This window comes from Alternaria dauci, chromosome 8 (assembly GCF_042100115.1).
Source record: "Alternaria dauci strain A2016 chromosome 8, whole genome shotgun sequence".
In the NCBI taxonomy this organism is placed as follows: Eukaryota; Fungi; Ascomycota; class Dothideomycetes; order Pleosporales; family Pleosporaceae; genus Alternaria; species Alternaria dauci.
The window spans coordinates 1367286-1393140 of record NC_091279.1 but is presented as its reverse complement, the minus strand read 5'-3'; the positions used below and the strand labels follow the sequence as shown (position 1 = coordinate 1393140).

The 25855-nt window shown below is 52.0% G+C and overlaps 10 protein-coding genes across 10 annotated transcripts; 6 read left to right on the top strand and 4 right to left on the bottom strand.

Moving 5' to 3' along the window:
- The first annotated feature begins 118 nt into the window (after positions 1-118).
- On the top strand, positions 119-1433 carry ACET3X_008413 (uncharacterized protein). The gene is made up of 3 exons (XM_069454584.1): positions 119-672; positions 721-1159; positions 1216-1433. Exons 1-3 carry the CDS (start codon positions 264-266, stop codon positions 1340-1342), a joined length of 975 nt encoding a protein of 324 aa, XP_069304015.1. The 5' UTR covers positions 119-263; the 3' UTR covers positions 1343-1433.
- Positions 1434-1914: 481 nt separating this feature from the next.
- On the top strand, positions 1915-3270 carry ACET3X_008412 (uncharacterized protein; the record flags this gene model as incomplete). Its single annotated transcript, XM_069454582.1, has 1 exon — positions 1915-3270. One exon carries the CDS (start codon positions 1915-1917, stop codon positions 3268-3270), a length of 1356 nt encoding a protein of 451 aa, XP_069304014.1.
- A 636-nt stretch (positions 3271-3906) lies between these two features.
- On the bottom strand, positions 3907-8066 carry ACET3X_008411 (uncharacterized protein; the record flags this gene model as incomplete). The annotated part of the gene is made up of 3 exons (XM_069454581.1): positions 3907-4271; positions 4345-6011; positions 6091-8066. 3 exons carry the CDS (start codon positions 8064-8066, stop codon positions 3907-3909), a joined length of 4008 nt encoding a protein of 1335 aa, XP_069304013.1.
- A 1848-nt stretch (positions 8067-9914) lies between these two features.
- ACET3X_008410 (uncharacterized protein) lies at positions 9915-10890 on the top strand. The gene has a single exon (XM_069454580.1). The coding sequence runs from the start codon at positions 9984-9986 to the stop codon at positions 10590-10592; it is 609 nt and encodes a 202-aa protein (XP_069304012.1). The 5' UTR covers positions 9915-9983; the 3' UTR covers positions 10593-10890.
- A 725-nt stretch (positions 10891-11615) lies between these two features.
- ACET3X_008409 (uncharacterized protein) lies at positions 11616-13335 on the top strand (the record flags this gene model as incomplete). Its single annotated transcript, XM_069454579.1, has 3 exons — positions 11616-11879; positions 11940-12051; positions 12110-13335. 3 exons carry the CDS (start codon positions 11616-11618, stop codon positions 13333-13335), a joined length of 1602 nt encoding a protein of 533 aa, XP_069304011.1.
- Positions 13336-13498: 163 nt separating this feature from the next.
- Positions 13499-14158, bottom strand: ACET3X_008408 (uncharacterized protein; the record flags this gene model as incomplete). The annotated part of the gene is made up of 1 exon (XM_069454578.1): positions 13499-14158. The coding sequence occupies one exon, from the start codon at positions 14156-14158 to the stop codon at positions 13499-13501; it is 660 nt and encodes a 219-aa protein (XP_069304010.1).
- A 1818-nt stretch (positions 14159-15976) lies between these two features.
- ACET3X_008407 (uncharacterized protein) lies at positions 15977-16774 on the top strand (the record flags this gene model as incomplete). Its single annotated transcript, XM_069454577.1, has 1 exon — positions 15977-16774. The coding sequence occupies one exon, from the start codon at positions 15977-15979 to the stop codon at positions 16772-16774; it is 798 nt and encodes a 265-aa protein (XP_069304009.1).
- A 482-nt stretch (positions 16775-17256) lies between these two features.
- ACET3X_008406 (uncharacterized protein) lies at positions 17257-18029 on the top strand (the record flags this gene model as incomplete). The annotated part of the gene is made up of 3 exons (XM_069454576.1): positions 17257-17545; positions 17650-17718; positions 17770-18029. 3 exons carry the CDS (start codon positions 17257-17259, stop codon positions 18027-18029), a joined length of 618 nt encoding a protein of 205 aa, XP_069304008.1.
- A 1866-nt stretch (positions 18030-19895) lies between these two features.
- Positions 19896-21488, bottom strand: ACET3X_008405 (uncharacterized protein; the record flags this gene model as incomplete). Its single annotated transcript, XM_069454575.1, has 4 exons — positions 19896-19916; positions 19973-20191; positions 20239-20367; positions 20415-21488. The coding sequence occupies 4 exons, from the start codon at positions 21486-21488 to the stop codon at positions 19896-19898; spliced, it is 1443 nt and encodes a 480-aa protein (XP_069304007.1).
- Positions 21489-22294: 806 nt separating this feature from the next.
- Positions 22295-25556, bottom strand: ACET3X_008404 (uncharacterized protein; the record flags this gene model as incomplete). The annotated part of the gene is made up of 4 exons (XM_069454574.1): positions 22295-22481; positions 22540-23852; positions 23900-24881; positions 24928-25556. 4 exons carry the CDS (start codon positions 25554-25556, stop codon positions 22295-22297), a joined length of 3111 nt encoding a protein of 1036 aa, XP_069304006.1.
- Positions 25557-25855: the final 299 nt, after the last annotated feature.

The following is a 25855-nucleotide window of genomic DNA, read 5'->3' as shown; positions in this document are numbered from 1 at the left end:
ATATCGGCAGTGCGCGGTGATGCACAGAGTGACGTATGTAACCCACGCGAGCTGTCCGCGGGTAGCTCCGATGGCGGGTCCAAGCTTCCACCGAGTCCACAATCGACAACTTCTCTCTTCCCATGACTGCCGGCGTCGTTCACAATACCGCGTGTCAGCAGCCATGATATAGCATTCTTATCTCCACGAACCAGTGCCGTCTTGATCCTGACAAGTCTGAGGATGTCCTTGCCGGTTTTGACTGCCTACCATCCGAGCCCGCAATGCCCCGCGCATTCCCACCCGTAGAGCAAAATGATAAAAGGAAACGAGCAAACGCGCCTAGGAGCCCCTTATCAGCATCTCTTGTCGAGAGTGTAGCCGGATTCAGCGCTGGCGTCGTCTCTTGCCTCGCCGCACATCCACTCGACTTATTAAAGAACCGACTACAACTCAATACACAAAGCCGATCGCGACCTGGTGACTCGTATCGAATACTTCGAAACGTTATCAAGGATGAAGGAGGCGTACGAGCACTATACAGAGGGCTGTGGCCAAATCTACTGGGCAACAGTCTGGGCTGGGGCTTATACTTCCTGTTCTATGGCAATTTGAAAGAATTATTTCAAAGTAGGAGGCAGAAAGGAGAGCACCTGGGGAGTGCTGAATTCTTCTCCGCAAGTATAATTGCTGGTATGTCGAGCAAAAGCACCCTGATGGGCGTTACTGACCGTTTGCTAGGTCTTCTCACAGGTGCATGCACAAATCCTATATGGGTGGTGAAGACTCGTATGCTCGAGCGCGGCGCGAATCATCCTTCTGCATACAAGTCGATGGCCTTCGGTCTCCGTCACGTATACGAGACTCGAGGATTGAAGGGGCTTTGGGCCGGCTTTCTGCCTTCGTCACTGGGTGTACTACACGGCGCAGTGCAATTTAGCATTTACGAGAACATGAAGAAGAGACGGGCAACACATATTGGCGGACAGGATAAGTTGAGCAATTGGGAGTACGTCTACATGAGCGGCGGAAGCAAACTACTTGCTGGAGCCATCACGTACCCGTATCAGCCAATAAGAGCGAGACTGCAACAGTACAATGCCGCTCAGCAGTACAACGGACTGCTGGATGTGCTCAGGAAGACTTATCAGAATGAAGGATTCTTGGCCTTCTACAAGGGGTAGGAAATCCCGTTGCGTTCTAGACCCGGATGCAGTGCATAGCTGACCTTCACAGTGTTATCCCCAATACGTTGCGAGTCATTCCAACCACGATTGTTACGTTCCTGGTTTATGAGAATACCAAGTTATATTTGCCAAAGGTCTTTGCCGATGACGAGCAGCAAAGCCATGACGAAGACTAGATAATAGAACACGTGCCCACGGTTGACTTATCATTAGTAGCTTATGACGCGACATCTACCTCTTCAACGCAGCTGCTGTAGACAAAATCGACACTGTACTTCTAAGAGATTTCAAAGCGTATTACGTACGTAAACCCCTTGAAACGCGTTCAAAGTGAACGCAGTGATTCATTAGTCAGCTACGACAGTAGCTGCGCAGTATCAGCATTCACTCAGCTGTAACTAAGGGCGTTTGCGCATCTGCATCGCCTCTAGTGAACTTTTCAGCCTGGTACAAGCGAGTCTACTCGCCTCAGTCGCAACCACGAATATCGGGAGAGACTTAGATCTCCAATACTCAAGCCCCCTGGTGAATTTGAGTTTCTGCGCGGCCAGTAACGTCTTCTTTGACTCAATTGTGCATCTCACCAAACTATCTTCACGTGGTGATGAAAACCTAGGAACACTGAAGCTTACAAAAGGCAGTAGAATTTCTTCATAAGAAGACCACATCGAGTTTACATATCGACTGCAGCTTCAGTCCAGCCGTATTGTAACCGCACCAGAAAGACCCCGCCTCGCTACTAGCAACAATGGATCCACCAAACAAGCTTCCGCAGCGTAAGCCATCCATACTCGGAATGCACAACAAGTATCGATCAGCCAGTCGCACGACGTCCGATAGCACACGTCCTTTGGCCCCCACGTCATCTAAGCCTCCCAGCTCTCGGCCTGAATGTCGTCACACAGGTCTGCGTAGTTTCTTCAGCAAGTCGCGCGAGCCAGAAGCACACTTTCCAGTGCTCACGCACCCCTCGCCATCTCTGCCTGCCATCCCAAAGTTTACCAAGGCGTTTGCCAATGCTTTGAATTCTACGCAACTCTGCGATTTCCTGGTCTGGATGTTGTATCATGATATCGTTGAACTTCCCGAAGCCCCCGAGGCCTGGTACAAGTGGATCAACAACGTGGAAATGCGCGGCTGGGTCGCCCTGGGTGAGTTCCTGGCAAAGATACAGGCAACGGGTGCTGCATACGAATTCGACCTTATTGTGTTGGACTCTATATGTGACCGCATCGGATTACCGCGGTCCACAGTCCATACGTTATTGATCCGCTTCGCCGATCCAGATAAGATGAAGTACAGCAGCCTCGTCATAGATGGACGTTCGTTGCAAGATGACGATGTTACCCGGCTCAAGACTCTTGAAACCGCACACTCCAAGCTGCACGATTTGTATAAGCTAGCTATCCACTTGAAGCCGCAACAAGGTTCGCAGTACAAAAAGTGGCTAGTGGTCATCCAGGAGCGCCTGCGTGCGTTTTCACTCCAGGTAGTGGGCCCACGTATCGCTCATCTACAGACTGGCAAGCCACTCACCACTGTTGCAACATCAGAGCAGCTTCCCAAAGATGTCATAGAAGGCATAAAGATGAAGTGTCTCTACGAAGCTATGCAGCAGGAGCGCAGTGTGCCGTTGGAGCGCTACCGCATCTATCCTGCTCAAACAGGTCTAGCATATCCGATCTCTCAACCATTCTCGCCTTCTATCGATGATGAGGTTGAGCGAGCGCGTAGTCATGCCATTGAACTCATGGTTAAAAACTGTGAGCTACGGTCTCAAATTGCCGTTCTGCAGCAGGACAAGGAAAGGTTGACGGAAGCAAATGAGAAGCTTGCACAGAAGTTTGCTAGGCTGCAGGCGACCAAGCCTACAGGCTATATTCGCACCCCGCCCGACAACATAGCAGAAGACGGCGAGAACAAAGAAGACCAACCAATGGCTCTACATGCTCCACCACTCAGCCGCCGCCGCCGCTCCGTCTCTACTGGCGACATTGGAGCCCTTACTACAGTACTAGGCCAAAGCCTTAGTGTTACTACAGATCACCGTCAGGATTCTGAGATACTAGCTTATAAATACGAGGACACGTCCTCGAGTTTGTAGTCGTCTCCTTTACCCGCCGCTCGCCCCTCATCTCGCCCTACGCCTACTCCTTCACCTTAACTCTTGGCTAATGACTCAGATGCGGCTTAACTATTAATCATGGGGCGTGTATTAAAGAGTAGACAAAGCAGTGGCATGATATTTGACCGAAAGAGCATGGTACATCTGGCTGGTGCTGCGGACGAAACGCCCCCCCATAAAGGAGAGTGGTGACAACAATGAACAGCAGACAGCTGGCTAGGCACCTCTCACATCGATTTCAGAGAGGAAAAAGGGATTTGATTTGCTGAATTAGGGACCAAGACGTGGCGTTAACGCGGGTGGGATAAGCGTCTGGACTAAGCGTACACGATTCTCCGTCCAGTATATTAGATGGTTTCGATAGATCTGGAAATCCGAAGATGGAGAGGTAGGGCTTGTCAAATCTGTAGACAAGATGATTTCGTAACATATCTATTCACTACGAAGTATGGCCGCTAAGATTTCGAAGACGACTAAATGAACAACAAATGGTATCATTGTCAAATTCTTGTCTGAGCAGCACTACGCCTCAACTGCTACATGTGTTCGAAAGGCCACCGGTCTTCTTCTCCATTCGTCTCTGCTGTTGCACAGACGCTCTCCCTATCATCCAGCCTAGCCTACCATTTCGATTCGCCAAGACTTCCTGTTCTTGCTGGCGTGCTTCTCAATATGACGCTGTGCCTCTTCCTTGAACTGAACCTCGTCCCAATGATAGTTCAGTGTGACGACAGTGTTGATGGGGTCGCTGAATTCAGGCACAAGCAGTAGCGAATAGATGGTATCGATGACATCTTTTGTAGAAGTATCCAGTGTCCAGTTGCGGTCCAAGATCGAATGGCAGATGCGACCGTGACGATTAATGTTGGGATGGTAAATGGGTGTGATGAAGCGTGCTTCTGGCGGTGACATGGGGTAGCTGTTTCCCATCTCTACATAGAGGAGGAAAGTACCACCAGCGTAGGTGCTATCAACTGGGCCTAAAGATGGTTAGCATCTCCCTAAAGGCTACCTTATGAGACCTTGCAAGGGCAAAAGCACCAAGCGACGTACCTTGCATGACAACCTTCCAGAGCCCCATGTTCGACTCGCAGATGTAGATATCATAATGCGGGTGCGGTTTGGCGCCTGAATTACGAATTTCGTTATGAATCCTGCTCAAACGTACATTACTGTCTGTACGGTTGGTTGCTGTGACTTTGTTGAGATGGCCAAGCTCAACAAACGACTCTGCGAGATGAGGATGCTGCTTGCGATCCGGAAATTTATCGCGGCTGACTTCATCGACCCTGGCGATACCTTGGGTAGCACGAAAGTTATACAGACCTGGATTGGCGAGATACTTGCGATGGTAGACAGAAGTCTTGAGAGACTTTTCTGGCCGCTCCAAGAGGGAAAGCACAGGCTCCATTTCACAGATCGCCATAGCTTCCTCTAGACTCTTCGGCTGGAAAACATACCCACCTGTCAGGTAAGATATCGATTTGAGATCGGCGTTCTTGTATGCGTCGCCCAAGCAGAATGAATCGACCACGATGCCGTTGCGGAACAGGCTTGAGGGAAGGCTATGTGCTTCAGTTTTGGATTTGTTGTCCTCGCCGTCAGAAATGCAGATAATTCTTAATTTCGCGTTCGGGTACTGCTTGGCGTACTCCTGGAGCTGATCCTGTGCAAGAGCGATACAGTCCCATATAGCCGTATCCCCAGAGGCTTTCGTGTTGTTGAGTTTGTGACGGAAATTTTCAACAGCGTTCGTGATCTTCTGTGACACAGATGACTTGGAACTGAAAGTGACCAAACCAAGATGTGTCTGGAAGTTATATGCGAGCAGACGATTGATGTAGGCATCAAACATCTGCTTCAAGACGTCTAGCCGGCTCAGTGTATCACGCTTTTTGTTAGAGCGTGAATGTTCCCCTAGAAGTATCTTGAACACAAGAGGGCGGATACCCATCGCTGTGTCTTCGTGATCTGTATCGACCGATTCGTTATCGTTAGAGATTTTATCAACAACACTCTCTTTTGCTAGCCGGCCAGTTGAATCTCTACTGTTGAGGAAGTCTGCCATTGGCCTCCAATGATCGTACACTGCTTTACCCACAACGTGGTTGTCCCCAATATCATGTAGTCCGGTCCAGAAGAGAAAGGGCTGCTCAATATGATACGTCGACGTGTCTATGAACCTCTGGCGATAATATCTGAAGACAGCTGATGCTAGAGATTTCGTAGTCTGTCTCGATTCCCAATACGACACGACACTGTTCTGATAGTCGTTACCGGGATAGACCTTGATGAGACACAGTTCCTCAAGGTCACTGCTCTCACTCGATACGGTCGGCTCTAGAGGCGTGATAAACACTTCGAAGGCGGCATTGAGCACGTTGACGGCAATATCTTGAGTTGCAGGGATCCGCGCGTTCCGATGTCGTAGCTCGTAGCTCGCGTAGCGGCCTTTGGTCAGACGAAAGGCAATTTCCCATAGCTCAGCCGCCTTCAGCTCGCATGGCACATCCATCGAGCGCGTCTCGAGTGGTGATCTGAAAGTGATGCGCAGTGTATGGGAAGAAGCGCTCGTCCTGTTGCTCGATTGCGCATACTTTGCCACTATGTCAGAGCCATTTATGTACGCAGTAATCTGCTCCTGCATCTCTACGTTGGGCCGTAGATCATTGCTAGGGAGGATCAAGTTTGTGCACGGTGAACGCTCGTTGGACCGAAGCCTAGAGAAGATTATGATCAGTAGTTGATCGCACGCACTCATATAAAGCGAGGCTACGAGGAAGTCAGATCTTCACTTACCACCGTTCAATTTCTTTCCGCTCATAGGTGAACCCGTCCACCGTAGTCACAGGATCCTCCATCACATTACTGCTGATAGGGCAATGATACTCGCCCGGTACCTCAAACTTAGGGCTCTCCGTAGTAGGCAGAGTCTTGTATAGCTTGGGGATAACCTGGCCTGGCCTCCATGTTAACGGATCCGATACCGACGCGTTGCCAAGGCAAGCAATAAGCCATGCGCACAGCAGGCTCCTGTACTTTTGCAAGCGTAAGGACCGATTGCTGAGAATGTTCATCTCGCGATTGACGTTTTCCGATCGAATACGATGGTACCGTTGGCTGGCGTGCTGCCTGAGACCTTCCAATTCTGTCATCTTCGCCTCTATCTGTTGATCATGGAGTTGTTTGAGAATCTTGAACACCTTTTCGGCGTTCTGGCGGCGGTGGTAATCGTCTTTACCCGTGCTGATGATAGCAAGGAAATCGTCGTACGACTCGTGAGAGCGGATATACTCTTTCAGCTCGTCAGGATCAGGTAAATCGAAAGCACCATTCTCTGTTGCTGGCGCTTGAGGGGCGCCCGCGATGGACCGCACCTGTTCCTGCATCTCTTCTTCAGCATCTTCGCTGCTCTGTACGTCACTGAAATCGCAACGCTCATCCATACTTGAGGACAGATCGACACATATCATAGTTATTTCGTCCGGAGCAGTCAGTTTACGATGACTATCGCCATATGCCTCAAAGACAATGGATCCGTCAGCTTTACGTTCGGTAAGGATTGGTTCCAACAATTGTGTGATGATCGAAACGTCCACGGCCTCTTCTTCACTCGCACTAACTGGCCGGAACATGAGAATGTCTCTACCTGCCACGGCACAATCTGCACGCCCCATATATACGGCCAGGAAGCCATTTCTGTCTAGAGTCAAGACGGGAGCAGAGGTAGAAGCTAGACTGGCTGGCGGAATGACACTTAGTTGGTTGCGGCTGCAGAGATTGGCCAGATATGTGAGGTCAACATACTCCGCTGGTGAGATGACATTTTTGACGTCGTCACTGTCCACGTAGCGCGAGCTGGTCCTAACGGCATCGGAGTTGAACACTACGACTTGTGTTCTAGCACCACCGGAAACCCTAGCAATCCGATTCCAGGTTGAGTCGACTGTCGATACCACTTTGTGACTGTCTCCGTTGATCCAGCTCAGAAGCCCTTTTTTTCCAAAAGCCTCGTGAAATCCAGCGTCGACGAGACCGGACTTTGTCTGAACAGATTCCGAAAGAACAGGATGCATTGTGACTAAGTTTCGTAGGTCATAAACCTTCATCCCAATGTACGGTAGCGTAGAGTTTTCTCCCGAATCGATTCTCATGTTTTTGGCTTTCTCTAGGATGAGACCGAAAAGCAGACGAGATCCTTCGAAGAATCGCTTCGGATCAGAGCGTACAACTTGCAGTGGGACGACATTCTTGAGAACCTCGTATAGACACTGTGCCAACGCGGCACGCTCAGGGAGTCCCGGAGTTTCGCCACGCATAAGGATATATGCAGCTCGCACAGCAGGGGGAAATCGTGTCAAGAGATGGATCATATGCAGGATCGAATCTCGTTGGCCATCTTCCATGCTCGCATTTCCTGTCAGTCCGGTGAAGACGCGCAGTGTCGATAGGAGACTTGCTAGCCCACGGTCAGTCTGGCCGATGTGATGTTCCCACGCTTCTGACTTCTTGAAGATGCCAGCTTTCCCCGAACCAACGGGCTCATTCTGACCTAGCGTCCATCGCTGCACAGCGTAGATGTCGATGATGCCGTTGATGGCGCAATCTTCCAGTCCCGCCGTTTCAATAGTAGTATCAGCATTGTGTGCGGTTATTTCGAGAGGGCACTCTGATGAGTGTATGTCGACGACCAGATCTCGCTGAGCTGTGTCATTTCCATCCTGTCGGCCTTGATTTTGGCGCTTGGAATTGCATCGCTCCGAGCAAACGGCCATGACTGGGAGTTTGAGATAGCTCTTGTCTCCAGAAAGCTGCATGCTTGTATCCACAACACCTCCCAATACATTTGTAACTTTGTCGATCAGCTTTCGCGCTAGGATTCGCTCCATGTAAGCATTCGTTGCCTGTTGAATCGTACTGAGCCTGGCATCATCGACTGGGATGGCGACTACGACGTTGTTGGAATGAACAAGAACCATTGTATGGAGAGCATCGTGGTCTCCAGTTCTGTCTGCGTTAAGAACGGCATTCTCATCAATATTCCGAGCAAAGCTGCAATTGCACTCTAGAGCAGGATAGTCGCCATCTTCCATCGGAAACCCTAGGTGTTCATGAATGAGGCCTTTGAGATGCTTTAGAGTGCTGGTGGTTGCAATGGGCGTCGAGATTGGTTTGATGAAACTAATATTGGACTGAGCTGACTCTGGGGTAATGACGCGAATGCGCAGCGTCTTTGTCGTTCCACTAGACATCGCCATCCGTGGCGGGGGCGGGGAAGTGGACTGTTCTTCGTGCATCTGAGGTACAATCAATATCCGTTATGTGAATGGCTGCCATAGTTTATGATGAGCTTAGTTTTAACAGTCACTTACATCAATGACTGCATAGACAGTCTCTTTAGGGTCGGGTAGGACGTCGGACAGGAGATCCTCGAGATCCAGCATTGGTCCATCATCTTTGTTCAGATGCAGTGTAATTTGGGGTCGCTCCGCGTCGGTGAGACCTAGTTTGGTGGCTAAGGCTGGCAGCCGCGACTGGATGTTATCATGCAAGGCTGAGCAGAGCTGAGACGGCGAAAGCACGACGAGCAAGCTCGCCCTTCTGCCTCCCGCCGCAACTATGACCGTGTATCTTGCCATATTATGCGTGTGCACGCGGTTGAATCTTCCGATGTCGAGCCTGTTGTGAGGTGGGGGAAGGAAGCTAGTGGAGCAGATGTGGTGTAGCTAAAAGGGACAGCGCACGTGTTCACGTGTTTGTGGCGGCCACTAGCAAATCAAACATGGTCTTGGAGCCACGCTGAAGGAGAAAGAGGATGTTGCGCTCGTATCTCAGCTATGCAAACGAGTCGATAACCATGGAACCTCAATGAGACGGCTCAGAGTAACTGGAGGAAACCGAACCGCACGTGCAAGAGAAACGAACCACCAATGAAGTGTAGGATATGATGGTTCTTGCAAACCGACTAGCATGATGGTGTAGCCCTATGTGTGTGTGTGACCAAAACTGATAGAGCGCTTATTTGCGTGCAAATAGCACTTGCCAAGTGCGCTGATGCTACAGTACAGCCAACCATCATATTTGCGCTGTCCAAGTTCAGGCACCAGGTGGAAAACGAACACTTACTGGTAGTAGGAACCGCAGAGTCTGATACCCCATATGGTGAACATGTACATATCATTCGCATCGCGTCACCTGTGGACCCTCCTTCCCCAATTTCGAAGCGTCTTCCTGTTCCGAGTTTTGTACATGGAGACTGTAGCCATTAAGCTTCCCTATCATCCCGTGTCAGATATGTCTACGTTCGTTTGGAACCGATGATCGATATGACAGATCCAATGAGAAAAGAAGACGCGACGGGACAGTTTGGGATCATGTCAACAAGAGAGAGGATGCCATGAAGCTATACGCTCGTGGCGTCACATCAAGCTGAGTCCTACAGCCTCGTTGATGAGAGCCGAGGCGGGCAGGAAGACGGAATGGTGCGTCGCGGTTGGACGCGACTGAAGTGAGGAGAGACAAGACACGTGTTAGCGCGCATCCCTTATCGATAACACCCCGGGCAATTATCCAACTGTCCTCATCGCCCTCCACCCAAAACCACAACTTGCGCGAACTTGACCTCTACGCCAGCAACGATACATACCGCCATAAAAGCCGCGAGTTTGATACACAACAAGCACATAGTCATCATGGAGTCACCGGATACGTTCACGCTCCTACCTCTCGAGATGGACCCCAAGACCAACGACATCACCGCATCCCAAAGCCTCAGCAACGCCCTCGAGACCGAGCTAGCCGCTCTGAACAATCTGCACAGAAATCTGCTCCAAGTTGAGACACCCACAGGCACGCCGCCACCACCTGTTCCCGTCAACCCTAAGCGTTCCGCTCAAATCAACAAGCTGCGCGAGTCGGGCAACGCCGAGTTCAGGAAAGGAAAGCCCGAGGAGGCAGGCAAGCTCTATACTCTCGCGATCGATATGGCGCTCGCTCGCCCGGCATGGGAGCCTTCGGGTCTGGTGAGGGAAGAAGTCTCTGGGCTGCTGAGCAACCGCGCACAGGCAAACATGGCACTCAAGAACTGGGTCGAGGGCGCTGTCGACGCAGAGGCTAGTGTGGAGATGAAGAAGGTTGGCAATGCAAAGGCCTGGTGGAGACGGGGCAAGTGTCTGCTCGAGATGGGCAGATTGGACGAAGCGGCACAGTGGGTCAAGCAGGGTCTGGAGTTTGAGGCGACAGAGCAAGATCTCGTAAACCTCAAGGACGAAATCGAGAAGAAGCAGAGAGGCGAATCCTAGGGTCTTCTCGGCCAGAGCCTGCAATGCGCATCATGCATGTTTGTGGCTACGGGCTCGTCACTTCTAGAATTTGGACTAGATCAGGATGGAGGTGTGATCAGCTGGTAAGACGTGGGCTCACCTTGAGAGTCTCTATGATACCTCGAGGGACTGGTACATTTTAGCCCCCTCGCACTGAGCGCAGGGGAAATGAGCATTGGCAAGGCGTTTGGCGCAGGAGGTCGTATACCAGGATTACAGAGCATCCAAGCCTACAAGGCTTTGAGGGGATTCATAGACACTCCAATCAGAAGCAAATCTCTATAATCTGTGCAATCTCTTGTTGTAGATTGGATAATCTGTCTGGATGCGCAGACCAAACATGTTTGTATGAGGCGTCTAGGGGATGGATACAAAAACATGAATGGATGTGATGATTGGCGTGTGGATGTGGCTAGGTACACTTCAATGTTCCAATGTCGTGTGAACCTTCTTCCGTCCATCTACCATGAGTAGCCTGCATTCCCTGAGGGGCTAGAATTCACGTTAGCGTGTGATAAGATGATCTGATAAAAATTCTCTCCGTTGCGCTTTGCCCCGTTAGGATTGGTGGTGCGAACCATGTGTCGGGCGTCTACCGCTGCTGGGCAAGCTAGAGAGTAACATGATTCTGCAAAAAAAATTATAAAATTGGACGTTTGTGGTACACAAAACCAATGATACGGCAGGAAAAGGTCTGCCATGCCCAGGCGGGTTCGGAGCATCTGGTAACGGGTGGTATAGTGTCTATCAAAACAGGCAAACTTCCGGTGGTAGCCAAGTCTCAACGCGTGCGCAGCGCACAGTCTCGAGTGGTGGAGACAGCCTACACGACAATCCACCTCGTAAAAGGCCCGCAGATAACGCGGGCTTTGTAACCATGCAGCGGGGACACGAGGTTTTCCTTCCCGTTCGCCAGTACTAAATGGACGATGTACGCCCCTCAAGATGTAGGAACATTTCTTATTCTTTCTGAACATCTTTTGCTCGCAGTGGCCAGAGACCATGGATACACGATCCTCTTCTGAGCGCACCCATGGCCTTTCAGCAGACAAACGTGCTCGGAAGCTTTCTCTGTCCGAGGAGAAGGTTGGAAATGTGGTCGTAGCGTCAAGTGAGGCATCGACCGGTGAGCATAATGGCAGCGACCGGAGCTCGGCGATCCCGCTCAAGATGAAGCTCGTTGCTATTCTCTTGGTTACCGCAACTGGATTCGGGTCGCACTGGAGTAGTGGTGTCACAGGCGCGATGAAAAGCACTGTGAAGAAGGTATGGACAGCCCTGGAGCATACGGTTCTCGTTACAGTTGCACAAGTTGACATGGAGAAGGAACTGCATATCAACAACGCTCAGTACTCCGTGCTAGAAGCTAGTGAGGACTTTATGAAAACAGCTCTGATCCTCGTGAGCGGTCTTGTCACCGACAGGGTTGGTGGTGCAAGTTTGTCTCTCCTCTACCTATCCAACCATGTCTTGACGCTGACTGTGCACCTCAACAGGCGCCATGCTCTGGGGCAATGCCATCTACAGTATAGGTGCCATTTTCATTGCAGCCGCCACCACGGTTCGGTCGTACAAGTTTATGATATTCGGATCGATCGTCCAGGCATTCGGAGACATTGCCACGCAAGTTGCACAGTACAAGGTATTCAGCTCCTGGTTCGCGCCCTCCAACGGCTTCGCATCGACTCTTGGCTTCGAACTCGGTATTGGCAAGATTGGATCTTTCGTTGGCAAGGCCACGGCAAATGTCATCGCGAAGAATACGGGCGACTTTAGCTGGGTGTACTGGGTCGCGGTTTTCATGAACCTCTTCACCAACGTGACGACTCTCCTCTACTGGATCTTCACACGGTGGTGCAGCAAGAAGTATACCGGTACCGCTGACCCCGCGACCGGCGAAAAGCTCACGGAGAGCAACAAGAAGTTTGAGTTTGGGAAGGTCCTGCGGCTTCCCTGGACCTTCTGGAGTATTGTCGCCTTCTCCCTTTTCCAAACCAGCACGGCATCTGTCTTCGCCCAGAATGCGACTGAGTTCGCTGAGCAGCGCTTCGATATGGATGCCGTCAAGGCAGGGTGGTACTCTTCGCTGGCGCAGTATCTGGGCTTCTTCCTCGTTCCTATCATCGGCGTCTTTGTGGACGTTTTGGGCAATCGCATAACCCTTATGCTTGTCTGTGGACTGGGCATGCTGCTATCCATGTGTCTGGCGACTTGGGGCCCGACGTTCTCTGGCACGGCGGCTTCGTTCGGTATCTACGGTGTCGCATCGATGTTTGGCCCGACTGTCATCATCGACTCAATTCGCACTTCCATGTGGTACCAAGAAGTCTTCGGCTCGGGATATGCCGTCAAGATTGCAGTCAACAACGCCATGTCTATCATCATCCGTATCATCACGGGAGTGATCCAGGACCGCGACGATAACTCTTACGACAATGTCGTTGTCGTGTATGTCGTTCTTTCTGTCTGTTCGGTCGTGGTAGCAGCAAGCATGTTTGTTGGCTGCTTCTGGACAAGTGACCTTGCACAGCTTCAGTGGACCAGACGCCAACGTATTGCCAAGGGCGAGGTCATCAATGTGCGGAGAGAAGAGTTTGAGTCGGGCACTGCTGGCCAGAGGAACAGGAAGATCAGCATGTCTTTGTTCGTTGCGCTATTGTTCTTGGTTGTAGGCTCCTGGGCGGCGTACTTTTGGGGCGTTGCGACTGGAAACAACACCTGAAGCACTGAAGGCTCGTGCTATCTATGTACTGCTACGCAATATTGAGAAGTTTTGTGGAAGGTAACCAAAGCCGCACTCGTTGTATACCTCAGTATAGTCTCTGCTGGCTTTTACAACTTCACTAGAAATTACATTCGCGGTCATCTCGTGCCCGTTGATAAGCCTACTGGTCCTCGCTCTCTTTAGCCTGGACAGTGCCACTAGCCCCCTCCAGACAATATAGAACAGCGGTATACAACAGATGGACCATGTCGTCCCTCGCAGTCATGATTTCGTCGCCGTCGTGTCTTAGCTTAGCTTTTATATTCTCGATTTCTGGTCGCAAATCTCTGGCGAGTTGTGAATTCTTCTGAGCCAACCTGATGTTCTTGGTAGCTTTCGTCAGCATGGCTTGCTTGTGCTCCTCGCTCGTGGCAGTCTCAGCCTGCTCCATCTCACGGACGAAGCAGTCATAGTGAGCGACGACGTTTTCGTCACAGATAGTCTCTCGTTCCATAACGGAGAGGAGGAGGTTGTGCGACACTTGGCGGGCCGTGAAGCGGTAGGCTAGTTCTTGGCAGATATCGTTGTACTGTCTGATGAGGGTATCTCTGATCCTGACGGCGTCTGCACGCTCTAGATGCCAGAGCTTGATGAGCGTCTCAATGTTGATGACAAGGCTCGCAGCGTGTTCCAGGAGCGGACGGCTACCGTTCGACTTGTTCTTACCATCGGAGTCGGCATCGAAGCCGGCATCGGATACATGGGCATTAGGCTTGGGCGGGGCAGACTGTCCCGGGGTTGAGAATGGACTGGATATCTGAATAGTGGGCGGGGTGGACATGACGGCGTCGTCGATTGGAGACAGATTGGGCTTGTGGTAGTGAGGGACGTGTTAACGATGTGATCCGTGGGAATGTTGGAGCGTGTGTATTGTTGCCGGCTCGTGAAGAAGAAGTGATGGGCAAGTTGATGCCTACGGCTCTCTTCTCGTGTTTAGCAACTGCCTCACAGATGGTTACCTTTGTTCCTGCTCCCTACTCCATCATGGCGTCACCTTCACCACGCGGAGTCGCAGCTCGCCAACAAAGGAAGCAGGGTCCATGGTCGGGTACGTCTTGCTGATGTTCTTGACTGATTTGGGAATGCACGTCGATTTCTGGTGTAACTCACAGAATTGTCTGTACTAGTAGCATGTCATCAAAATAAGGTTACTATCTTGCACACACTCAGCTTACCATGTTCTCAGACGAGGTGCGAGTTTTACCACGGATGCATCGGTTCACTCGGGAAGGCTGGAGGCGGACATGGTATAACGTAAGAAGCCGAAGCAGGCCCGCAAAGCCGGGATGAACGACTGGAACCAGGGGACTTGGGCTGGTTTCATGGTCTGGGGGCCCCATCTGACGGTAAGCGTGGATATTAGTCGCGTGTCGGTGGCTAGCGAGCGATGGAAGCGTCCATGTGCATGGAGATGTGCAAGTGTTTGATGCAGAGACAGCATCAGCCGTGGGATGAGGGCAAAGGCCTCACCGCCACGACTCCATGTGTGTGTGTATGTGAGTGTATGCGGTCACTTTGGGAGTGTCAGTAGTGACGTAGTGAGCGATTGGCGGCAGACTACGGGGATCAAAGGCTCGTCTCAGGCCGCGGGATGGTTCGCGAGGCAAGCAGGCCGATGAGCTGGCGCGGGCACCGCAGTCATCAATACGAGGGGGCCAGCCAAGAAGGGGGAGCAGAGTGCTGACTGAGAGGCAATCAGAGAGGCGGAGAGAAAGGGGCTGGGGTGGGAAGGGAAGGGAACAGGCTTGGAGGAGTCGAGGAAGTGGCCATGGGCAACAAACAATGAACAATGGCAGTGGGGTCGTCTTGGGCGAGGAGGAGCGGCATCGACGGCCCATGGACACACGGCATCGGCATGAAGGCTGGCCCTGGACGTGTCAGGCGCCTCGAGGGCTTAGCGAGGTGCCCATGGCAACTTTGTGTCTCAGAGTTCTCGAGTAGCCGCTGACTGGTTACCGACACGGCGGTACGCCAGCTGCATCAACTGAGCGAGCGCACGCCGGGGTCCGTCTGCTACCACGCAGCGCGCCCACCACACGGCGACTGTTGAGCAGAAGAAACGCTTAGCGCTGGCAGCTCGGTCGCAGGCGACGTTTAACCGCTGTAGGGCCAGTATCACGTACAGCCCGGGGGAGTCGCACCCCGAAGCACCCCCCTCCCCACCCCCCTTCGCAGCGCATCGCTCGAGTGGCAGCCTCGCCCTCATTGGCCGGGGATGCAGTAGCGCTCTCCGGTGGGCTGGAAAGAGGGAAGCATCTACCCAGCACTCTTGGCGGCCTTCGACCCGCGAGCAAAACTTCGGTCCCTCCCTCGAGGTCCCGACCGTCCTTGTCTCCTGATGCACTCGAGTGGTAGCGAAGACACCCTGCTGTTGTTGTTGTTGTTGTTTTGCGGCGCTCCCTCACGATTAACGGCCGAACCCTAGACCCGCACCACGACGGCGGCGACGACGGCGGCGACGACGACAACAACTCGCAGCACAACCAATTGACGACATCGACGCCGCACCCCTCTCCGTCCAGGGCCCAACCCTACCCACCGCGTCCACCACGCACCCTCCCTGCGCCCACGCCGCGTCCTGGCTGAGGGCCTGCCCCCAATGGCCGTCTTCGAGAGCAATGCAGTCTCCCGCGACGCCAAATCCTCTGCCCAAGACCCGTCCCCCCTCGCCCGCGTCATGCGCGAGTTTGAGGAGCTCGTCAAGAGCTTCGAGACGGGCCTGCTGCGCTCGCTAGAGGACCACGGCCACAGCGACGGCGTGGCTGTCAGACGCGAGGCGTGCCGGCTGGCCATCTCCGACCTCAGCAGCCAGTACACTCCAAAGTACATCCGCCGGTCGCTCGATGCCGCCGAGCTCGAGGGAAAGCGCGTCGAGGACCAGCTGCAGACGCTCTCCCTCAGCGGACACGCCCCAGACGACGAGAGCGACCTGGGCAGCCTGTACAATGGCTACTTCCGCCTCTACTCGACAGAGCTGTTCGACCTCCTCGGCCAGCCCACCGACCTGCGCTTTGGCACCCTGCGCTTCCACAAGGACAATCTGACCCACCACGAGACACCCTCGCAACCACACGCCCCGTCGCCCCACGTTACCATCGAACTCGCCCTCAACGACTCCTTCTTCGTCGCAGACTCGGAGGAGACGCTCCCCTACCACACGTTCCGCCTCCCCACAACCCCCTCGCTGCGGAATCGCGGCATACGCAGCCGGAAGTTTGACGACCAGGGCACCTTCCCAGAATACGACTCGTGGCTGCTCTTTACCTTCCTTGGCAACGGCTGCATCAAACTCGAGGTGCCCATCGAGATGTGCGCAGACGTCTACGGGGGCAGTCTGCGGGGACGGGAGAACGAGGAGGTCCTCTTTTGGGGATTCTTCGTAGACGACGACGAATAGCGTCGCATCACATATTTGCTTGGGCTGGAGTTGGTATCAAGAGCTAGACAGGGCTTGGCATTGGAGTTGGGCGCAAAGGACTGGCCTGGTCGGCCGCCGGAACGGGTGCTTGGACATGCATTCACGACTCACGAATCTCCTTAATCGTATCTTCCTCTCTTTCCATCCCCACTGCGGGGCCATCATCTCTCACACGTTCGGCCCGCCAATCTTTTCGCATTCACACATTCTCTTCAAGTGCGTTCAGGGCGGCATTGTGCATAGCATTTTTTTTTTACAGTATAATCCTCAAAAGGCTGAAGACGAGGTAGATGATAGAGCGCATAGCGCGACACAGCATTGGTACTCGATAATAAACACCGACGGACAAATCACATGCGCCGGAAAAACCTTCTGCCGAAGCTTGGCCTCTTGCCTTTTGTGAAGTGCACCCAACTTTGCATCCTACATTATTCTCTTTTCGGCCATCTATACCTCGCATCATGGCGCCCGCCTTGCCCGAAGCAGCTGCAGCATCTGCAAGCACACCAACTGTTGCAAACACAGGATTCAGATTGGGCGAAGAGCAACATTTTTCAGACGCGAGCGACAGTGACCAATCGCAGACGAGCCAGCGAAGCGCCTCCCCCAGGCGAGCAAAGGGCGTGGCACCTGCGACCAAGTCGAAAAGCAAAAGGCAAAAGGACCGACGCAAGATGGGCGCGCTAGCTGATGAATTAGTCGACGTATTGGGCGACGCCTTTTCGGCACCCCAAGCTGACCTGCAGACTGGTATGTCACGTGTCGGGACATTGTCCATCCAACGTCCATTGATGCTGCGACCACTTGCTTTTGATCGCTGCTACCGAAGTGAGCGGACCTGACATCACATGCAGGCTCGGCACAGCAACCGAACGCTGACCAGACCATGGCAATCGATTCAGAGCCGGTGGGCAAGAAGATGAGTGCGTTGTCCTACAATGGCGTCTCTTCACCGTCATGCTAAATCTCCCCAGCCAAACGCACTCGTCAAAACCTTGCCAGAATGCAGGCTCGCAAAGAAAGAAAAGTGGCTAATCCCAAAATGGACATGTCGGAAGACAAGACATTACAGGCTCAGATCGTGGCTGCGGAGCGAAGAGGCATGTCTCTGGACGAGTACCGAAAAATCAGCAGCGGCAAGGGCATGTCCAAGGCGGCTGCACGGAGAGCAAAGAAAGATGCAATCAGGAGAGAGAGAGCGGCTGCAGCAGTGGACGAGATGGATATTGGGTAGATGCGCAAGGGTCTGGGTGGTGGCTTGACGGCAAAGGAAAGGTGCGGAGATGAGACGGGGCTAATGAGTGAACACCGATGGAGTTCAGTGCAGCAGCTTTTCCCATGCTGTACGCTTTGGGACGCAATGCATACACAAAATGCAGACAAAGCGCCACTATCGTACTAGGTCGGCCTTGCCAAGCCCATGTACTCGTACCCCACTAGCGGCACTGCGTGAACTACGGTTCCCCAGCCGCTGGACCTGAAGGTTGGCAGAAACCGGTCCTACTCTTCATCCGCTTTGTCTGTCTCGCTTGGGGAAATGTGAGTGAACTAGTCATCCCTGGTGCGAAGCACAAAGTGATACTTGACCGCATTTCTCGACACCACAAAAGCAACCACGAAAAACAAAAACAGTTCAATGTGGCTGCCTATCTTGTTCATCGCCCTCTGTCCTAGACTGACACCGTCCGGAATCTACCCACTCCCAATCATTATTTCAATCCTTCTCTCCCTCCGTGGCCACCATCAGCCATCTAGCTAGGCGTACACCGATGATCTCACAAATGGAAAAACAAAACATCCGCACAAAAAGCAACACGTCGCATGAAAACACCTCCAGGGCGGCATGCAGATCTGCATCACATGAGCCCACTTTGACCCTCTTTCCTACATTTGCGCATGCCGGTGACTCCGCTCTCAGGCGTGTCATTAAGCCGATTGGAGCCTGCATAGAACTATTTTAGAAAAACAAGCAAACTGGACGTTACACGGTATGCATCAGATGGAACAAGCCAGGGTGAAAGAGTGGTGTTGCATTGGAGATGGCGATGAAAGGCGAGATCCAGTGCTTTGATCAATCCAGTCAAGCGTGTTGACTAGAATCAAGTAGATAGTAGATAGATATCGTATCGAGCGAAGGTATAGTGGTGATCAAGGTTCAACAAGATTGCAACATCAAAGTAACACCACAAGCACATGGCGCTCGACTGAGCAATTGGAAACACCTTGAAAATAAAGACCTTGACACGCAATCATCCAATCACAAGAGCATTTCAGATGTGGTGTTCAAATGCTTAATTTGGCACCGACAATGGCCTTGCAAAGTGCGCAGACGCAACTGAGACTTTGCCTCAAATTCCGCAAGCCATTTGCCGCAATGTTGGCGCGGTACGCCAGTGCCTGAAGTCTATCCTGGAAGAAACCACAGTTCAGAGCTAGCCCCCCGACGTGTGACGTAGAGAGACGACACGCCACGCCACCGCTGTGCAGCCATGATTTGCTCCAAACCACTCACCTCCTTGACGCTTTCGAGGAAACAAGCCTATCCAGGTCAGATATTACAGTCTGCTTTGACGCATACTATTTTGTAAGCTCGTGGTAAAGGGGTCGACATGTCGCATTGAGAATATGGTACTAGAAGTGAGTGGTCACAGACTGAATGCTGCATTCGTAGCGAACAGTGTAGTAGGTGCACTGCCTCTCTAGGTACTACCATGCTATACCTTCGAGACACGAAATAGGCGACATTGCCTGATTCTCACCACATCAGTCCCGTCTTCCTTTCCCACGTCGTCACGACAGGCGTGGCCTTTAGCTCTGGAAACTTGTCTCTATGCGAGAAGGCTAAGCGGCGCAAAACGCGTTCGAGTAATGCACGTCGTGTCATCTCTGGGAGTCTGGTGTTGTTGCAAAGACTATCAATTTGCAAGCAGTCGATGTTGGCAGCTCCAACAGATGCCTAATTTTACGTCAGTTTCGCTTTGCGTGCCAACTCAGAAAGAAAGACCTACTTCAGAGATACCTCGTCGCTGGAGAGCTTGTAACATGGCATCCCACATCTCAGATCCATTACGTCTGGCCACAGAGGACCAAGAACCGAAGATCAAATTGAGCACAGCTGGAACTGACTATATGATTGAATCAGTCTCCACAGACAGTATAGCTTACTTGAAACCATACCGGAACAGTGTGAGCGAAGACGAAGGGCATGGCCTTCAACTCGGGAAAAGCACTCGGCTCCGCAATTACCCACGGAATGAGAGCTGTTTCAATGTCCTTCTTGATTCTCATGAAGCTATAGTGATGTCCGGGTTTGGGGAAAGCATAAGCGATGGTATCCTGTAGCTCAGACGTCGTGCGAGTCTTGTTCATGCCTCCTAAGCCACTCACAACGATGCGCTGGGCGAATTAGCTGTGATCACGACAGTTGTGTTGCGATAACTCACCTCTGCTGAAATGCGATGCTTGAGATTGCTCATAATCGTTTGCGTGATTCTAGCGGAATCATCCACACATTCAGTTGCTGTCAGACTGTCTGATCCCCATAGTAGGCTCAGTACTGGCATACCGAAGGTCTAAGAATACTTAGCACGAGAATTGAATTAATGTAGCACTGACTTACACTGTCAATGTTCCCACTGCTCTGTAGATCTTGAGCAGTTTGCCTTCCTGCTGCCTCTACGCTGAGAAGTGGCCTGTCGAGCTCTCGTTCTTCTGTAGACAACTGACGAAGGGCCTTCGTGGCCTCTTCAATGTGGTTGATCGGCGACTTCTCTACCACTCTGGCTGACACTGTAGCAGTCTCGCGTTTGACGAAAGCTTTCTCGTAGTCGTTCTCAACATTTATTGCGCGTCCTTCGAATCTACCAGAATCACCGGATCGTGTTTTCGTATTGATCCTTGCCTTACGATGCAAATCAACTGGCGCTGGCGTCGCACGAGCGAGTTGCTGGTCGGCACTCGAAGCAGCAACATCTTGTCGTACTAGCATCTCACGGTCGCCGCTGAGAAGCTTTTGTAAGCTCTCTACCCACTTCTCAAACTCATCCGGAGGCATACCATCAAGTAATGACTGCATCTCACATCGGATCTCTTTCCTCGACGCTTGCGATCCAAGCTTCCGTTTAGCGATGGGTAAGGCATGATAGGCAAACAGACTGCTTGTGCGTGGGAAAGCTTCAGCCACATCGTCATCCGCGAGCTTTGTTGCATCAACGTCCCACTGCCACCTGGGGGAGATCTTCTTATCCTTATTTCCAGATATGCGCTGTCCAGGCGAAGCTGCTGGTAAATCGAAGTCCATATCAGCATTCTTTAGGGGATCACCTTCCACCGTAGTGTGCCTACGCTTTGCCTTCTTAGACCGGTTCTCATGCTTCTTCTTTTTCCCAAGTGTTGGAGACTGCTCATCAGAAACATCAAGAACACTCATATCTTCATCGCTGCCGACCGTTTCTTGCAAATGCTCAATGTTCGCCAACCAATCCGTCGAGTTTTCTGAAGCTTTTGCTTTGAGTTGGAGTAGACTCGTAATAATATACCCCAGAATGTCTTCTCCAAGGCCACACCCATGAAGCTTCGCGCTTGCTACTACGGTAGCTCGTATTGCCGTTTCGACCTTGCTAGCCGTGTCAAGGTGTTCAGCAAGCAGAGATGCTACACGCTGTGTCATCTCGGCGCGGAAGATTTCTGACATCTTTTGTATGTTTTGTTCTGGAGCATTCGCTTCTCGCATCTGCTGCTCCAGGACTCGTGACCCAAGTTGATCCAAAATGCCTTCAGGGAAGCAAATTCGGACTAGCCCTTGTACTGCGTTTTGGAACAACTCATTATCAAGGTTTGTCGCAGAAGAAATAACTTTGACACGAAACAGCCAGTCTTCCCCGGTGGGTAAGGAAGTCCAACGATCATGATTCTGGGTCGCGTATGTATCCTTGGACAATCCAGCGCGTGACTGGACATCGTGGTCGGCGTGTTGAGTGCGGTGTAAGGTGCTGGTGGAGGGTATGCGCGCGCGCTTCGTAGCTGTACTGCGAGCTGGAGACTGTGATTTCTGTAAAGTATCAGCTCTGGCGCGACTAAGTTGCAGCTGCGTCTTCGTGGCTATCCGCTTGCGACAGACTGCTGCAGTCCCGTCAACACTTACCCGTCGCTTCTTCGTTCCACCCGCCATGTTGTTAACTTTGAAGAGGTTACGGAATGAAGTTAGTGGAAGATGGGAGGTGACAATTATAGATGGTGGGGTCGACTGAAAACGTGGTGTGGTGACCGCGGCGGAAGTGAGAGAAAGAGCGATAGATAGGACAAACGCTTGCCAGGGCAACGTGTCTTGCTTACATCAACACGCAACATCGCAGATCTCTTCTGTGAAATTTCGAAGTGAAATAGAGAAAGCAACACTTAACATCGTAGATATGGCGCGAGTACGGTAGTAAAGCTACTTCGCACACTTTGGGAAGTGCTTTCCCAACATGCCTATACCTTAAGCGACAATACCTGTACCTACGGAGCCTGCAACACGACCTCGAATTCAAACGGTTCGCACAGTAGACTATACTCGTCTAGTGTCCTCGGTCCACAGCTTCCACTTCCCAGTCCATGATGTTCCGCGTCTAACCTGAGCACAACCTCTTCCCTCTTCTTCTTCCTCAGTTCATGCGGATGGTCCGCAGCGGCAACATCCTTCATCCTACAGTGTACAAAGTCAGTGTATGTCTCACACGCAGTTTAAGGATGGGTGTTCTTACCTGTAATGGCTGACTTGGAAGTCAAACAGCTTCCTCTGTTCACTCTTCTTGTCCGCAAACTGAGCGAGCAGTCCTGCGCCGCTACCGTTTGTGATGCTCAGATAACGGGTATCTGTGTGGTTTGATGATTCTTGAGGCACCTCGTAATCGACCCAGAGTTCGTCGACGCCGGACGCTGTATACTTGCCCACGGGTTGTGAGAGCTTGCTATCACGGTAGGTCTCGCCGAAGCCGCGACCAAACCATTCGACTTGTTGGAATTGCTTAGGAAGCTCCATAACAAGACCGATGCGTGGAAGGGTACGGGGCAGGTTCTCACCCTTCGGTGTGCCGGCGACATGCACAGATAGAGTACCGTTTGCGTTGAAAGTGTACGTAAGAACGCAATCGATGGACCAAGAGAGAATCGGAGGTGCGACACGTTGGTGTACGGTAACCTTGAGAGCTTCCGCGCCAGACTGTGACCACTCGACCTTGCGAGTGAATGGCTTCGCAAGATGCAGTTGCTTGTCCTTCCAATCCCAACCGTCTTGTGGAATGTCGTTATCGGTAGGTGCGCGGAAAATGTCAATTTCTGGTGCCTTGGAGAGAAGCTCGGTAGAACCTTGCACCCAGGACGTCAGGCTACCGTGAATAGTGTTGAACTCCCAAATGGCTTGATCCGTCGTGATCTTGAGGATGTTCCTGGACGGTGTCTCAACGGTAATTTGCTTGCCCGATGACTGAGGTCGCTTCAATGGCGTCACTGGTGTGACGGATATCTGTGCTGTCGCGATCTCGAAACCTGCCTTGAGGTATGGCGTAGCCTCCTTCAGCTGAAATGAGATGCTCAGCAAGGCCTCCTCTTCTGACCCTTCGACTTTTGGAAGCTCCAAATCAAAGCTCTGACCGGGCGAGACACCAGAAGGAACTTCTAGGCTCCCTGATACACCTCCACTCCCAGATGCGGACGTTGATGTGTACTGGCAGCTCAAGTGGTCGAGTGTGATGAAGTCGTACCGGTTAATAAACGTGGCCTTTGAACCAGTCGATTCCAGAAGCTGCACAGGTTCAATAGCCTTCTTGTACTCGATCAATCCCGCATTAGGCGAATGGTCGGAGTTGACAAGACCGTCCATGACAAATGTCGCGTCGTGAACTTCTTCGCCAAAGTCTCCACCATAGGCATAAAACTCTTCACCAGTCTGCTTGTCCTTGGTAAGAAGACCGTGATTCGCCCACTCCCATGCGAAACCTCCCTGGAGAGTTGGGTACTTGTAGAAGGCGTCAACGTATTCTTTGATGTTACCAGGCCCGTTACCCATGGCGTGGATCTGTTTTAGTCAGTCATAGTACTAGACCCCGACAGTGTATATCTTACAAATTCGCAAAGCACCAGTGGCTTCTTCTTTTCCTTGTCTTCACCAAACTTGACGATCTCGTCAATTGGGGGATACATCCTGGAATACATGTCCATGGTATCTGCGTAGATGTCCGCTTCGTAGTGAATAGGCCGGCTGTCGTCGTATTTTTTGATGTGCTCGTACATGGCCACGAAGTTTCGTCCCATGAAAGCTTCGTTACCGAGACTCCATATGATGACAGACGGGTGCATCTGATCTCTCTTCACGAGTGCCTCTGCACGATCCACGTACGCATGTGTCCAGACTGGGTTGTCGGTGGTCCATTCCGCAGCCTTTGACCTAGTCAGAAGCTGACGCTCACGGAAAGGTAGGCTGCGCTCTTCTTTCGACAAACCGGCATCAGCGATACTCTCAAAGCCATGGCACTCCAGATCAGCTTCGTCAATGACCCAAAAGCCCATTTCGTCTGCGAGATCGTATAGTCGCGGGTCGTTCAACTGGTGAGAGGTGCGAATGGCGTTGATATTATGGCGCTTCATGATCAGAAGGTCTTCTTTCATGAACTCATACGGCACAGCACGACCGAAAGTGGGGTGATGTTCATGACGGTTGACTCCGCGGAAAACAATTCTCTTGCCATTGACTTTGATCAAACCGTCTCTCATCTCGACTTGTCTGAAGCCGATGCGCTGGGCGATGACTTGATCCCCGGTAGAGACCACGAGGTGGTACAGATTGGGCGATTCAGCAGTCCACTTTAGAGGATTCTTGACTGGAATGCTGAGTTCGGTCACGCCATCACTCTTGATGTCTGCGTCTGATGAAGCGATTTCCTGCTTGTTTGCATCCAGGAGTTTCGCTGTGAGCTTGCCAGATCCGGTCGCGTTGACTTTGATCTTCAGTTCCGCGTCGGTGTAGGACGAATCCAGGATCGTCTGAGCAAAGACATTTTCAATGCGCGACTCCTTGGGGAATCCTACCAAGAAGACATCACGAAATCTGTAGTCGTGAGTTTATGATTCGTCTTGAAGCGAACGTTACTCACATGCCACTCAGCCACCACTGGTCTTGATCTTCAATATAAGTTCCATCGCAATGCTGATACACTCTAACACCCAGAGTGTTCTCGGCATCAAGATCGACGACCGAGGTAATATCGAACTCGTCTGGGTTTCTGCTGCCCTGGGAGTATCCAACTTCTTTTCCGTTTACCCATACATGGAAAGCAGCATCAACGCCTTCGAACCGAAGTCGAATCTGACCGTCCTGGAGCTGTTTCGGTACCTCAAACTTGCGTACGTAGGATCCAGTCTCGTTCTCAGCAAAGGGAACGTTTGGAGGATCGACTGGGATGTGGTAAATGACGTTCGTATACTGGGGGCCTTTGCCAAAGCCCTGTAGCTGCCACATGCCTGGCACAGCAATGTCGCTCCATGACGATGTGTCGAATGTAGTCGACTCAAAGCCTTCGGGAGCTTCAAAGGGTGAGAATGAATGCTGGAACTTCCACGTGCCGGAAAGGCTATGTGTCGCAGATTTGTTCACATCGGCACTAAGTGCATCGGCCTCGGACTTGTAGTTGTGGAAGTATGCGCGTGCAGGCAGCGTATTCTTGTGAAGGATGTCAAGGTTGTTCCAGTCTGGAACGCTCGCTGGGTGTTGACCTGATGCCATGATGGATGAGTTGAAAGTTTGATGGTACTCTCACGAACCAATGCTCTACTTTCTTCTCCTCTGATGCCGTCGTTGTAACCCCACCACGCGGCCGTACACAACGCGACTTGGACTGATCAGGGAAGCCGTCCGGTCACACATGGTGAAGGCCAAGGGACTGTCTGCCCCTCTAGTCACATGAACTAGAAAACGTGACGGCAATTGACGGCGCGTGTTGCATGTGGGAGCGCGCATCGGGGGTGTGCTGGGGCGACGTCCGGGCGTGAGCATGGGCCCTTGCTAGATCAACGGTGGAGCTT